Source organism: Pipistrellus hanaki, assembly GCF_964339955.1.
Source record: "Pipistrellus hanaki genome assembly, chromosome: 14".
In the NCBI taxonomy this organism is placed as follows: domain Eukaryota; kingdom Metazoa; phylum Chordata; class Mammalia; order Chiroptera; family Vespertilionidae; genus Pipistrellus; species Pipistrellus hanaki.
The window spans coordinates 6,610,958-6,624,786 of NC_140516.1; the positions used below are offsets into that span (position 1 = coordinate 6,610,958).

The following is a 13,829-nucleotide window of genomic DNA, read 5'->3' on the forward strand; positions in this document are numbered from 1 at the left end:
ATCTACCCTACTGAGCTCACAACCTGTGGAAGGGTCTGTAGGTAATGGCCAGCCTGGGCCCACCCTACAGTCTTTCTTTAGAAGGCTCTGAAGGAAGACCAGAGCATCTCAGGGGAGGTGGAGTAGCTAGCTGACAGGTGGAGGCAGACCTCAGAGAGCCTCAGTCCTTCCACAGATCTGCCCCCAGCTCTAAGCTGGAGAAAGCTGATGCTTATACACAGATTGGCCCCTCCCACACACATCTGGGCCCAATAAACACAGCCACAAACAGCATGGTAGCTCCAGTTAGCCCAAGGCCTATTAATCACAATGTGTGACATCAACCTAACCTGAACCACACCCAAGTGGACACAAAACTAACACAACCAGTGGTGGGATTCAGATCACAACCGAGCTCAACTCAACTAGTTAAACAAGTGGCACATCCAAAAGAGGATTCCAGACCCTGCTGAGAACTACACCTCGGGCCTGCACTTCATGCACATGACCGAGGTTTACCCTTATAGCAACTAGCATGAAGGGTTAATTTTCACCCACAAAAAGACCAACAGCATTCAAGATGCAACTACAACAAAAGGATATACATAACCCACAATATTCCTGGAGCACCAAGCTCATGTTATCTGGAAGATTGTGCCATGGAACGCAACAAGACACCTACATCATATAGCCATTTTAACAAATTTGGAAGTCATAGCAGATCTACCTAATACTGAGAGAAAATGGAGAGACAAAGAACTATGCCCCAAATGAAAGAACAAGATAAATGTCCAGAAAAAGAATTAAGTGGAATGGAGGTAACCAAAATATCAGATGCAGAGTTTAAAACAATGGTTATAAGAATGACCAAGATCCTTAGAGGAAGATGGATAACCAGTGAGAACTTAAAGAACCAGTTCAAAATGAAGAATACAATATCTGAAATAAAGACTACAATAGAAGGAATCAACAGCAGGCAAAGGACTGAATAAGCGATTTAGAGGACAAGATAACAGTAAAGCATCAAAAAGAGAAAAGAATTTTTAAAAATGAGAAGTCTAAGGGATCTCTTAGACATCAAGCATACAACATCCACATCACAGGTATACCAGAAAAAGAAAGTGAGCAAGGGATCAAAAACTGAAGAAATGATGACTGCAAACTTTCCCAACCTAGTGAGCAAAGAAGTCAGAAAAGTTTAAAAAAACACACAACAGTCCCAAACAAGATGATCCTAAAGAGGCACACACCAAGACACATCATAATTAAAATGTCAAAGATTATAAGACCAATAGATTCTTAAAAGCAGCAAGAGAAAGCAATTAGTTACCTACAAAGGAGCTCCCAAAGCCTGTCAGCTGATTTCTCAACAGAAGGGTTTGGCATGAAATATTTAGTGGTGAAAATCAAATACCTACTACAAAGACTACTCTATCCAGTAAAACTAGCATTTAAAATTGAAGATGACAGCTGGGACCGGTTTGGCTCAATGGATAGAGCGTCGGCTTGGGGACTGAAGGGTCCCGGGTTCGATTCCGGTCAAAGGCATGTACCTTGGTTGCGGGCACATCCCCAGTAGGGGGTGTGCAAGAGGCAGCTGATCGATGACTCTCTCTCATCGATGTTTCTAACTCTCTATCTCTCTCCCTTCCTCTCTGTATAAAATCAATAAAATATATTTAAAAAATAAATAAATAAAATAAAATTGAAGATGACATAAGAGCTCCCTCCACCCAAAAAAAGCTAAAGGAGTTCATTGCCAGGATTGCAAGAAATGTTAAAGGGCCTGCTTTAAGAAGAAACAAAGAAAAAATAGGTATAAAGAATAAAATGGTAATAAGTACCTTTTAATGATAACCTTAATTATAAATAGATCAAATGCTCCAATCAAAAGACATAGGGTAGCTGAATGGTAAGAAAAAGTTGGTGTGGCAATGCTTATATCTGACAAGACTTCAAAACAAAGGTCATAACAAGAGACAAAGTAAGGTCACTACATAATAGAAATGGGATTGATCTAATGAACATATGTGCACCCAACATAGGAGCACCTAAATACAGAAAGAAAATTTTGTTGAAAATCAAGGAAAAGATCAACAGTAATATAGTCATGGTAGGAGATTTTAATAACCTACTGTCATCAAAGCACAGAACTTCCAAACAAAAAAATCAACAAGGCAACAGCAACCTTAAATGGCACTCTGAACTGGATGGATTTAATTGATACAGAACATTTCATCCCAAAGCACAATATACATTACTCTCAAGTAACCAGCATGAAGGGTTAATTTCGCCCACAAAAAGACCAACAGCATTCAAGATGCAACTACAACAAAAGGATATACATAACCCACAATATTCCTGGAGCACGAAGTTCACGTTACCTGGAAGACTGTGCCACGGGGTGCAACAAGACACCTACATCACATAGCCACCATAACAAGTTTGGAAGTCTCAAGTGCACATGGAACATTCTCAAAGGCAGACCACATGTTAGGATACAAAACAAGTCTTAAATTCAAGAATACTGAAATCATCTCAAGGATCTTCACGAACCACATGGTATAAAAATAGAAATCAACTACAAATGATTGAGGTCCTCAGAGTTTTGTATGGGTTGTAGCTATCAATTTTTACTACATAAGAAATTAGAGCTAAGAAAAATTTAATATTTTAAAAGAACAGAAAGTTTATTATATGGCAACATAAACAGCATATTCTTGTAAAGATATTTTTGAAAGCAAAACCATTTGTAGGAAAGTAACAGTTATACATTTCCGCAAGTCTCTAAGTCTGGCTTCACAGAAGCTGTTGGATTCTCCCCCCTGTAGCTGGGTTGTTGCACTATTGCACATCCTGTGGCCTGCAGGAAACTCCGCTGTTCTGTACCATTCATCCTCCTCCATAACTTTACTTTAAAGTTAACTTCAAGTTAACTCCTGAAGGTGATAAAGTATCCACAATCATCAGGCATCCATCCCTAATGAAAACCATTAAGCCAAAACTAAAATCTAATAATTTTTTATGTGCAAAAAACTTAAATGTGAATCTGCAAAACCACCAATTATATTGCTTTCTTTTTAAAAAATATATTTTTATTTATTTCAGAGAGGAAGGGTAATGGAGAGATAGAAACATCAATGATGAGAATCACTGATTGGCTGCCTCCTGCATGCCCCTTACTGGGGATTGATCCCACAATCTGGGCTTATGCCCTGACCAGAAATTGAACCCTGACCTCCTGATTCACAGGCTGACGCTCAACCACTGAGCCGCACTGTCTGGGCACAAATTATACTGCTTTAAATCTTGGCATAACCTAGATGTTGAGAATAAATAGGTATCCCATTAGCAGATTTCCATTTCTCTTCTCAAAGGCACAAATGAATCCAGCAAAGGGGTCTTTCCTGGGCTCCAGTGCCCCACCTGTCACTGACAAGCGCTACAGCACGTGAAACCACCCGTCCCTGCAGACCCAATGACAGTCTGGAGCTCATTTCAGCTGCTCCTTCGGCCCCTTCAGGCTGGACTTCTGATTTCTTTTTTCTTTCTGACCCTGAATTCGAAAGAGCTTCTTCCTGAGGTCCTTCTGCCGCTTCAGTTTCTCTTCCTCCTCCTTCTGCTTCGCCTTGAAGTGTTCTTTATTGTGCAGATGCCGCTGCTCCTTGGCCTTCTTCATCTTCTGACTATGCACTGTACTCAGAGCATCCAGCAGCGCAAGGACCTGAAAGGACAAAGCCCAATGAGCATTGTGCGTTCTCACACTTACTGCGTGCCTGCCTTCTGAGGGCCACAGTATCAGCACTGACTACAAAACTGGGATCCACTCATGATACAAATGAACGCTAAGCTAGTGAAATTTATTCTGGATTAGGAAATTATAATTTGCATGAAAATATATGTAGGAGTCTATTTATTTAGCAAAATACTTTAATAATGACCTTCACCACAAGTGACTACCTTCATTAGTCACTCTTGGATACTATGTACAACCAATTAACACAGAGTGATTCGTCAGCTGTGTGCCAACTCTTCCCACCAAAATGCATGAGACAGAGCAGGGCTGAACAGAGGAGGGGAAATGGACTCTAGTTTTCCTCTAACTTCCAGTTCTTAGGGCCCTTATTCTTCCTGAGGAAAAGTGAGAATACAGTGGAAATGCCAAGTGTGTAACCGAAAGCAGTATTTTCACATCTAAGTACAACGTGCAGTAAGCCAGTCGTTAACAGTACCTTTCTTTCATGAGGCTCCCGGATGACGGCCGGTCTCCGCCTGTCCTTTGGTATCTTGCCTGCCTTTGCTTGGGTCTTAGGCTTGGTCTTAAAGGGCAGGGCCTTCTGTAAGGCTTTCGGAATGTGTAGTGAATTAAAATGTTTCTTTTGCCTCACAATCGGCTGAAAAACAAACAAAAAAACAAAGGCTGATATAAATTATGATCTACATGCATTTAAAACTTGCATAAAATCTTCTCGATGGATTGTTGAATTTTTCCACAAGATTGGTAACACCAGAATCTGCTGACAATCAGAAATAAGGATTCAATCATACATCAAACATGGACTGCCTCAAAAGACATGCATAACTCTAGGCAAAACAGAGAAATATACAGAATATTTGCAATTCTTCCAAGAATTGAAATGTGCCTACTTCTACAATATGGACGATGGGAATCTTCACAGAGCAGATAAGAAGATTCAAAGTCTCCTCAAATGGAAAATTCTGCCCTTATCTGGGAAGCACTGAGGTGTTTTTTCTAGCCGAACAAGAATAATCTTGCTGTTCATCTTTACTATGAGCCTCTCTGGGCCTCAGGACATAGTTCTTCCTCAGAGCCAGTGTCCCCACCCAATTCTCACTGAGAGGTTGAACTTTTTTTTTTTTAAATATATTTTATTGATTTTGTACAGAAAGGAAGGGAGAGAGATAGAGAGTTAGAAACATCGATGAGAGAGAGTCATCGATCAGCTGCCTCTTGCACACCCCCTACTGGGGATCTGCCCGCAACCAAGGTACATGCCCTTGACCGGAATCAAATCCGGGACCCTTCAGTCCCCAAGCCGACGCTCTATCCATAGAGCCAAACCGGTCCTGGCAGAGAGGTTGAACTTTGTTCTGTTTCTAATGGAAGGCCAGCTAGAAAACTGAGATTTAAACAACAAATGAAGGCAGTATAGACTCTACATTCAAATTTTAAGGTAATCACAATTCTATGCTTAAATTCAGATGACTAAATTTGTTAACTGTCTCAGAACTAGTTAGTAAGTAGAGAGTTTTGCCCTATATCTTTAAAAAATATATATATTAATTTCAGAAAGGAAGGGAGAGGGAGAAAGAGATAGGAACATTAATGATGAGAGAGAATCATTGATTGGTTGCCTCCTGTATGCCCCCCACTGGGGATCGATGCCACAATCCAGGCATGTGCCCTTGATTGGAATAGAACCTAGAACCCTTCAGTCTGCAGGCTGACCCTCTATCCACTGAGCCAAACCAGATAAGAGACCAGATCTTAAGAGAGAGAAAGAAAATACATTTCATGTATAGAGAAAGAGCCAGTGCCTGGCTGGGAGGAATGCCCTCAGTTGCCCTACATCTTTACCAAGGTCAACATCAACTATATAAACAGTATTTCTGCTATGTCCTTAAATTTATTATTAAAAATATCATCTATAATAATATTCAATATTCTGTTTTAAGAAACTAAAATACTTTAGAATGAAAGAAATAAGAGAAATCACCTTCTCAAAAAGAGTAAGCACCACAGGCTGGACAAGAGATGCCAGGAGCTGAAGTGCAGCATATTCTAAAAGACATGAATGTCGCCGAAACCGGTTTGGCTCAATGGATAGAGCGTCAGCTTGGGGACAGAAAGGTCCTGGGTTTGATTCCGGTTAAGGGCATGTACCTTGGTTGCGGGCATATCTCCAGTGGGGGCTGTGCAAGAGGCAGCTGATCGATGACTCTCTCTCATCGATGTTTCTAACTCTCTATCTCTCTCCCTTCCTCTCTGTACAATATCAATAAAATATATTTTAAAAAAAAAAAAAAGACATGAATGTCATACGGTTCAAAATCTTATGAGCTATTTTATAGAAAAAGTGATGACCAAGCGTGGCCGGTGTGGCTCAGATAGCTGAGTGTCAGCCTATGAACCAGGAGGTCATGGCATATGCCCGGTTGCAGGCTTGATCCCCAGTTGAGAACCTGCAAGAGGCAGCCAATCAGTGATTCTTTCTCATCAAAATCTTCTCCCTCCTTTTCTTTGAAATCAATAAAAACATATTTAAAAAATTTTTTTTAAAAAGATATGAAGAATAATGCCCGGGAACCTTCTGTCTCAGGCAGAGAGCAGACTGATACCTTGAACTACAATCTTATTACAAAACAATTAAATATCCTGCATTAAAACAACTCTTTCAAATGTATTGTTAACCTGCAAAGAAAATAATGAACGTTTTGAGACCAAAATCTACATGAAAATGAGAATCCAGACAGGTATAAGAACTTAAAATAAAAGAAGTACTGACGAAGCCAGACTGGCAAGGATATGGACCAACCAGAACTCTGGCAGCTGTTAGCTGGAGCCTCACTGGGTCTGACTCCAATACTATAGGCATCATACGCTGAAGCAGAACACATGCTGCACCATAATCTGGTGGCCCCACCCATGGTGACCTCGGCAACAAAAATGGGTGTTCCTACACACCAAGCAAGTCGTACGTATGTCCTCAGAAAGCAGTTATAATGGCCAAATAGTGGAATTAAAGTCCATCAGTAAATAAACTGACATCGTCATATGACAGAATTCTCCTAGATAATAACGACAAATGAATGTCTGCTATACAGAAGAACACGGGTGAATTTCATAATACTTCCGGAAGAAGCCAGGCCAAATATATGCTCTATTTTATAAAACTAAAAACAGGCAGACATAATGTACATGTGGGGGGTCAGAATCAGACAGTGAGTGCTCTGAGGCGGAGGAGGAGTGACTGGGAGAGGTCATGGAGGGTCTCAGTTCTGCTGTAATGTATTGCTTCACCCAGGTGATGGCAAGCTGAGTGTGTGAAATCACTGAGTTATACACTTCTGATCTGTGTACTTTTCTGTATGTATGTGAATATCTCGATAAAAACTTTCCCCTAAACCCACATTGCTTCAATAAGAACTAGCACATTATTTTTAGAAGTAATAGTGTATATGGTGGAAGAACAGTCCAAAAGAATAGACAATGAAAAGTTTTAGGTCTATTTTCCAAATCACAGAAGCAATTATTACCGCTGTGCAGTTCTTCTACAATAGTCTAGGAACATACAGCACATTCATTCAAATGTAATGTTAGACTCTCTACTTGAAAATTTAAAGCACAGGAAATGTTACATACAAAGCATCTGGACAACCCATCTACAGAGCACATGTATGACGGTACCTTATACAGAGAATCCTTGTTGGGCTTCAGTTTGACACGATGGGCGAGCCGGAGTTGACCAGTTGTCCGCATTCCTGACCAGGTATCTTTCTCACCAACTGGTTTCAACAAAGATGTTACTGGGTTATAGAAGGCTGGAATGGAGACAGGATACCAAGTTCTCATGAAGACAATATCTGGAAAGAGAGGACATTTACTTTAACATTTTCAGAAGAAGGTTCATATCCTTATGAGTAACAAAGAACAAAACATTCATCCCAAACTTCTCACGCTGGTTGCACAGAATTTGAAGACAGATTTTTACCAAGTGAATTAATCTTGAATATCACAGAACTTTTACCGGTGTGAACCACATGACTTCAGATACAGCGTGACTGGGCACGCTGCAAAGATGCTCCAACTAGGAGAGTTGGAGCTGATCCCAGCTTTCTAAGACCTGAACTGCAGCGTCTAACCCACACGAGACGGAAATCAATAGAAAGGCATTTACCGCTCATCAGCAACTTGTCCTCAAAGGTGGCCCGGAAAGCGCCTTCGGGAGCTCGGAGCGCTTTCTTGATCTGCCCCCTTATTCCACTGACAGTGCGAATCACAGCACCTTCAAATTTGGCCACTTCTAAGGCAGAATTAAACATTCCCTACAGGTACACATATATAAAAAATACATACACACAAAATCAGATACTTTACTTCTTAGTTCATAACTACATCCTTGGTTATAAAACATAGAACTCATTGAAGGATGATAAAGGTAATAATCAAACTATTTCCCCCCTGAAGTGGAATTACTAGATTAAAAAGAATACAACTGCTTTATTTTCCCCAAAATAATATTAAGACTCTATTGTGGGCTCATTCATTATCATGCTTATCACTGATAACGAATAGAAGTTATCTTGTTAGTCTGAACTAGCCTGGACAGCCTCTGTTGTCTAGCTCATTTCCTATTACTTACTTAGGTGCACACACTCAGCAAATAAAGAGCTAGATAAGTGCTATATTATAAGAACATTTTATAATCATCTTAGCTCTGTTAGTGGAAGCACCCCCTCAATGAAAATTTGAATGTCATTCAAACCACCCTCCAATGTTATATCACGTGAGTATCCATCTCTTATACCCTTGTCGACAAATTAAGAACGGCTTTGTCTATTTTTCTACTGATCTGTCTGATAAGTCTATGATTTTAATTTTAACACAAACCAAAAAGGCAGGAAAGAAAGCCCAATGAAAGATTACACATATTAGCTTTATGACAGTCTCATTGGAAGTAATAGCCTCAATTACTAAATATCTCTATTGTACTTCACCTTAGCATTGCTGAGCATGTTTAAGCAACACAGAAACCAACAGAAAAAAGTACACTAAAAATACCAAAGACCAAGTTAATTTAAATTCCTTTTCTGAAAACATTAGACCTACATTTTAGAAGTATTTCACTGATCCTTTAATAATACAAGGAGGAGGCAAAAGTAGATTGTTATAATACAAATAAATAATATAATAATACAATAAACTGTACATTCACAACTGTAAACCTACTTTTGCCCATCCCTATAATATACGTTTATAAATATGTAAATATACAGACCTTAATGAATGAAGTATTCTTGAAAATTTTATATGGAAAACCAGTTAACTTTAATTTCTTCACAATTTTTATGGATTTATCCAAATCAAGAACAATTCCTGTGGCAGCTATCCGGAAATCAGGCTAAAAATGAAACCCCCAAAATTAGAATACAGGAATAATATCAGCAAGAGAACAACTACAATTCTCTGTGATACAGTAAATTAGCAAAGTGCACTTCCCTTACAATGAGCTAAGAAAAAAAGAATTTCTGAACATGCAAAACAGTATTTTAACAAAAGCAACCTGAAACTATAATGAACATAAGGCAAACTAATGTTGATGTCTTCAGTATTTTCCTGAATGAGGGTGATTTCTTAGTGACATAGTTTCACAACAAAGACTTATCTGAGATAAAAAGGAACATGGAAGTTTGGTTATAATGTTTAAGAAATTAAATTTCAGACCTCAGGGTGCATTCCATCTGTTCACTATTCTGTTTTCTTTTCTGATAAATGGGGCCAATAAAACCCACTTTGATCGATCACATGGAGTTGGTGTGAACATATTTTTCTAACCCAACATTACAGGGTGTAGCCTTATGTCTAGCTAGTATCTGACATATCCCCAAAACCTAGTATAGTACTTAGCACATGGTGAATACTGCTTACATATTTTTAGAAAACCACGCCCAAAAAGTGCATAAAAATATAAAATGTCCTCAGTACCATTACAATTCTTCTACCTCCCTCTTCTTTACTCTCACAATCTACTTAAAAAGATGCAGGAAGATTAAAAACAAACAAATTTATTATACACACTAAAAATGAGCAATTTTCCACTTAAATTATCATGCACACATTCCATATTTAAGATAGATCTCAAACACTATATATAAAATAAAACACCCGAGATATTTACTGTTGTGCCGTCGACAAACTGTACTGCCAAGAATCCAGTTCCTTGTGGAGTAATAGGACCTTGAATAAAACAGTAAAAAATATATAGTGAACCACAAAATTTAGAATCTTTTTACATGCATATATATTCTGATCCAAAAGAAAGAGAATTGGGATTTCATAAAATGAAAACTATAATGATAAAGCTTACATGTTTAAATTAACCTAAAGGCCAATTATTCTAATCACATTTTACCCCAAAAGGCTGCTCCACAATGCATGTGCTGAGGGGTGTATTTTAGAAGCCTTTGCCTTCCATTGTGGTCTTCGATATAATACAGTGGGATGGTCTGAAACCTCCTCCACCCCACAGAAAAAATGATTGGGTCTCGGGACTTGAGAATTTTCTTATACCAACGATGTTTCTTCAGACGCATCTGAGGGGAGAAGAGATTTCAGTAGATTATTCAGTCAAAATATGTCCCAAAAAAACTCACGATCATATCACACACAAAGGGTACCTACCTGTACATATCCAACACTGCCCTCACTATTGCCCAAACCACCCAAAATAATTGGGTAATGAGGGTCAAAGTTAAGAACGAATTCACAGGGGACATTCTCTATCTCAATTCGGACATACATCCCAGGTCGAAAACCCTCATATTGAACTCTGGCTTCATCATCTTGGTCTTCAAATTCTGCTCGGTTAAGCTGTATAAGAGAGGAGGGTACAACGCAGTAAGAAACCCACAATACTATCATCTTCATAAATGTAATTAATATATAAAAAATGAGCTATTTCAAAACAAACAATCTATAAACAGATTTAGACTTTATCCTAATTAAAAATAGCATATATTCTATCTTCAGTTTGTTCAGGATATGTCCCAATAATTTTCTTCTCTGCTGTTCAAACTTATCGCAAACGACAGCAACTCAAAAAGGAGCCGTAATGGTGATCAGCAAACACCCTCAATGTTCCCAGAACACACTTTCTCTTTTATTCTCCAAATAATTAGTTCACACTTATTCTCTTTTCTTCAGTCACCCAATATCTAACCGCTCACTCTCATTCTTAGCTGCTGTTTCCTAATTCACTCAAAAGTTAAGCATCTTCTACACTCAACCTCTACCAGGGTTTATACCCATGTCTAACCTTTCATTATAGGTCTACACTGTTCAATATGGTAGCCACAGATGGCTTTTCAAATTGAAATTATTGAAATTAAATTAAAAAAATTTAAATTCAGTTCCTTGGTCACATTTCAAGTGGCCAGTATCAATATGTGGCTAGTGGCTACAATACAGTACAGCACAGAGTTCTACTGGGTGGCTATATATTATACTAGAGGCCCAGTGCATGAAATTTGTGCACAGGTGGGTTCCTAGGTCAGTGATCAGGGTGGATCAGGTTCCCTGCCTCCTCTTTCTCTCGCCACCCATGTCCACTGCCATCCACCCCCAGTTCCCTGTCCCAGCCTGGGGCCTGGCCCCAAACAGGTGATCAGGACCTGTGGGGGTGCAGGGCGGCCTGGGAGGTGGCCTGCTGGCCTGGGGGAGGGGACCAGGAGGTTGGCACGATTGGGTGATATCTATGTATAGATACTGATCTGTTCAATTTCACTTATACACTAGGAATCATCCACTCCTGGACTTCATTCCAATATCTTACCTATTATTTCTCTCATCTTAAAATTTCCCTTTGACTCCACAAACTAGATTCCCATTTTTCTGCTTCTTTTGGAAGAAAACTGGCACAGAAGTTTTCTATAGTTGCAGTCTCCACTTCCTCCTCTCCCATTCCCTTAAATTCCCTAAAACCGGACTTTAACCCACACTTGATAAAAATGTTTGCAATCACATAAAGGCCTCAACATTCCTAATCTAGTGGTCCATTTTGTCTTAATCATAGTTAACACATCAGCAAGATTTGAAATAATGTCTCATTTCCTTCTGTAGTAGCTTCCATCATGCCTGGTATTCCCCTAGATTTCTTAGGTCTCCTGAGCACGGCTCTATCTCCACTGCTGCTCTTCCTCTGCCAGCCTTACAATGGGACACCCAGTGTCGGTACTGGTCCTCTCCTCTCCTCTCTACTCTCACTCCCTCGTCATCCCATCCATCTCATGGCTGTAAGCAGCATCCAGCTCTAAGTCCCTGGCCCCAACCCCTCTCAGCTTGACACTTTCCTTGTCTGAAAGAAAACCCAAACCTAACATCTTTACTTTATCTCCCCAGACAAACCTATACCAACTAAAGCTTTTCTATCTTACTTATGAAAACTCAGTTCTTCCAGTGAGTCATCCTTATTTTCCCTCCACCCCCGAATTTCACATACAGGAAATCATATTGGTCTACTTTTCAAACAAAGTATACTCAGAATTTGATTTTCTTTCACCTCCACCACCGCACACCTCACCATCCCACAGTGTGAGTTACTTTAATCTTAACAAACTCTTGCCAGAGCAACCCTCTGGTCACACACATGTATCCTCTGCTCAAATGGGCCCCATTTCACTGAGTAACTCAGTCAAGACCTTTACAATGGCCCATGAGGTTCTAGGTGAGTTAAACTGTAAATGCCTGAAGCAAAGCCTTCAGAACTAACTTTATATTTCTTAGTCATGGTCTGTATAAGGTCAGTAGACTGGAGACACTATGTTAATGACGAACCAGCAGATCCTTTTGACTAGATGAAGGTCTAGGTTGATCACATTTTCACAAATGATATACTAACTGGCATAAGGTACAGTGTGTTCCAGTTTAGACAGACTCCTGTGCCCACTTGTCAAAGCACTCGCCATCAACTGCGCACACATCTTTGTGTCTTTCAGAGTGAGATCAGCATCCCAGGCAGGAGGGCTAGACTATCTCCCTTTTAGCATCCCACATGCCCTCTTTGTCTCCATGTCTGACCTTAACTCAAAATACTCCTGAACTCTGACCGCGGCGAGTTTCAGGCAACCCTTCCTGAAGACACTGGTGTGTGCATCCACCACACAGGCCCAGAATCACCTGTCCATTCAAATGATTTTGTTATGGTTCTAGGGAGCAGTAATATGAATGCTAAGGCAGTGCTGGCATTTAAATAAACACTCTGCCTCAAATAACTACACAGTGAGAGCCCCAAAAGTGGCGGCAAGTGTCTCAGCCATTTCTGTTTCCTCACACTTAATTCTTGGGACAAAATAGGAACTGGTATCTTCTGATTTCTTGCAGAAACAGAGGACTGCATAAATAAACATGAATGCACACACTCATCTTCACCTCAACCTTGGAGTCCAAACGAGAAGGCACAGAGGTAGATCAGGGAGCAGAGAGCTAAAGGAGTTAAGGATTCACAACACTGTATTACAGCCCTGAAATGAGGCTGATAGGGTCTGAGTTTTCTTACCTGTGCTTGTCTATGCATTTCTCCTTTAAGATCATCAAAGTACGTGCTTTCTCCTTCATCATACTCTGCATCAAACATCTCCTTCAATTTTCTCTTCTTATCCAAATGCTTTTTCTTGGCACTTTCCTCTGCAGAGGAGTCAATTTCTTCCTTAATTTCTTCCTCTACATCTTCAGTCTTAAATTTCCAGAGAGAAAATTTTTTAAAAGTTTGTGAAAATATTTTCTTTAGCTTTAAAGCAGGCTTAAAAAGTTGATTTGCCAAAATCTAGGTTATGATCATCATGAAACAAAACACGGCCTTGAGCTCTAAATAACATGTATTGCTACAAGAGACATTTAGATCTGCATTACAATGAACTGCAATTCCTTAGTCTGTCTGGGAATGCCATATGTGAATAAAATAGCAGCAAGTGTCCCCACCCGGATACTGTTATAAAAAAATCTTAGGGAAAACAGAGAATTGGTTTTTCTAAATGGCCTTTTTTTGGAGGCTTAGATATGAATATTTTCTTCTTTTTCTCTTTCTATTGAATTCATTGGAGTGACATTGATT

At 39.6% G+C, this 13,829-nt stretch overlaps 1 protein-coding gene across 3 annotated transcripts in view; it reads right to left on the reverse strand.

Annotated features, from left to right (window-relative positions):
• Nucleotides 1-2,753: 2,753 nt before the first annotated feature.
• BMS1 (BMS1 ribosome biogenesis factor) overlaps nt 2,754-13,829 on the reverse strand; it is a 51,632-nt gene continuing 40,556 nt past the window's right edge. For all 3 annotated transcript variants that reach the window (XM_084904761.1, XM_084904759.1, XM_084904760.1), the window contains exons 15-23: nt 13,275-13,451; nt 10,403-10,591; nt 10,134-10,314; nt 9,900-9,958; nt 9,000-9,122; nt 7,899-8,046; nt 7,409-7,584; nt 4,212-4,373; nt 2,754-3,703 (exon numbers count right to left, since the gene is read on the reverse strand). In XM_084904761.1, the coding sequence (XP_084760887.1) occupies nt 3,473-3,703; nt 4,212-4,373; nt 7,409-7,584; nt 7,899-8,046; nt 9,000-9,122; nt 9,900-9,958; nt 10,134-10,314; nt 10,403-10,591; nt 13,275-13,451 (1,446 nt within the window). In that variant the 3' untranslated portion in view covers nt 2,754-3,472. The remainder of the gene's footprint in view (nt 3,704-4,211; nt 4,374-7,408; nt 7,585-7,898; nt 8,047-8,999; nt 9,123-9,899; nt 9,959-10,133; nt 10,315-10,402; nt 10,592-13,274; nt 13,452-13,829) is intronic.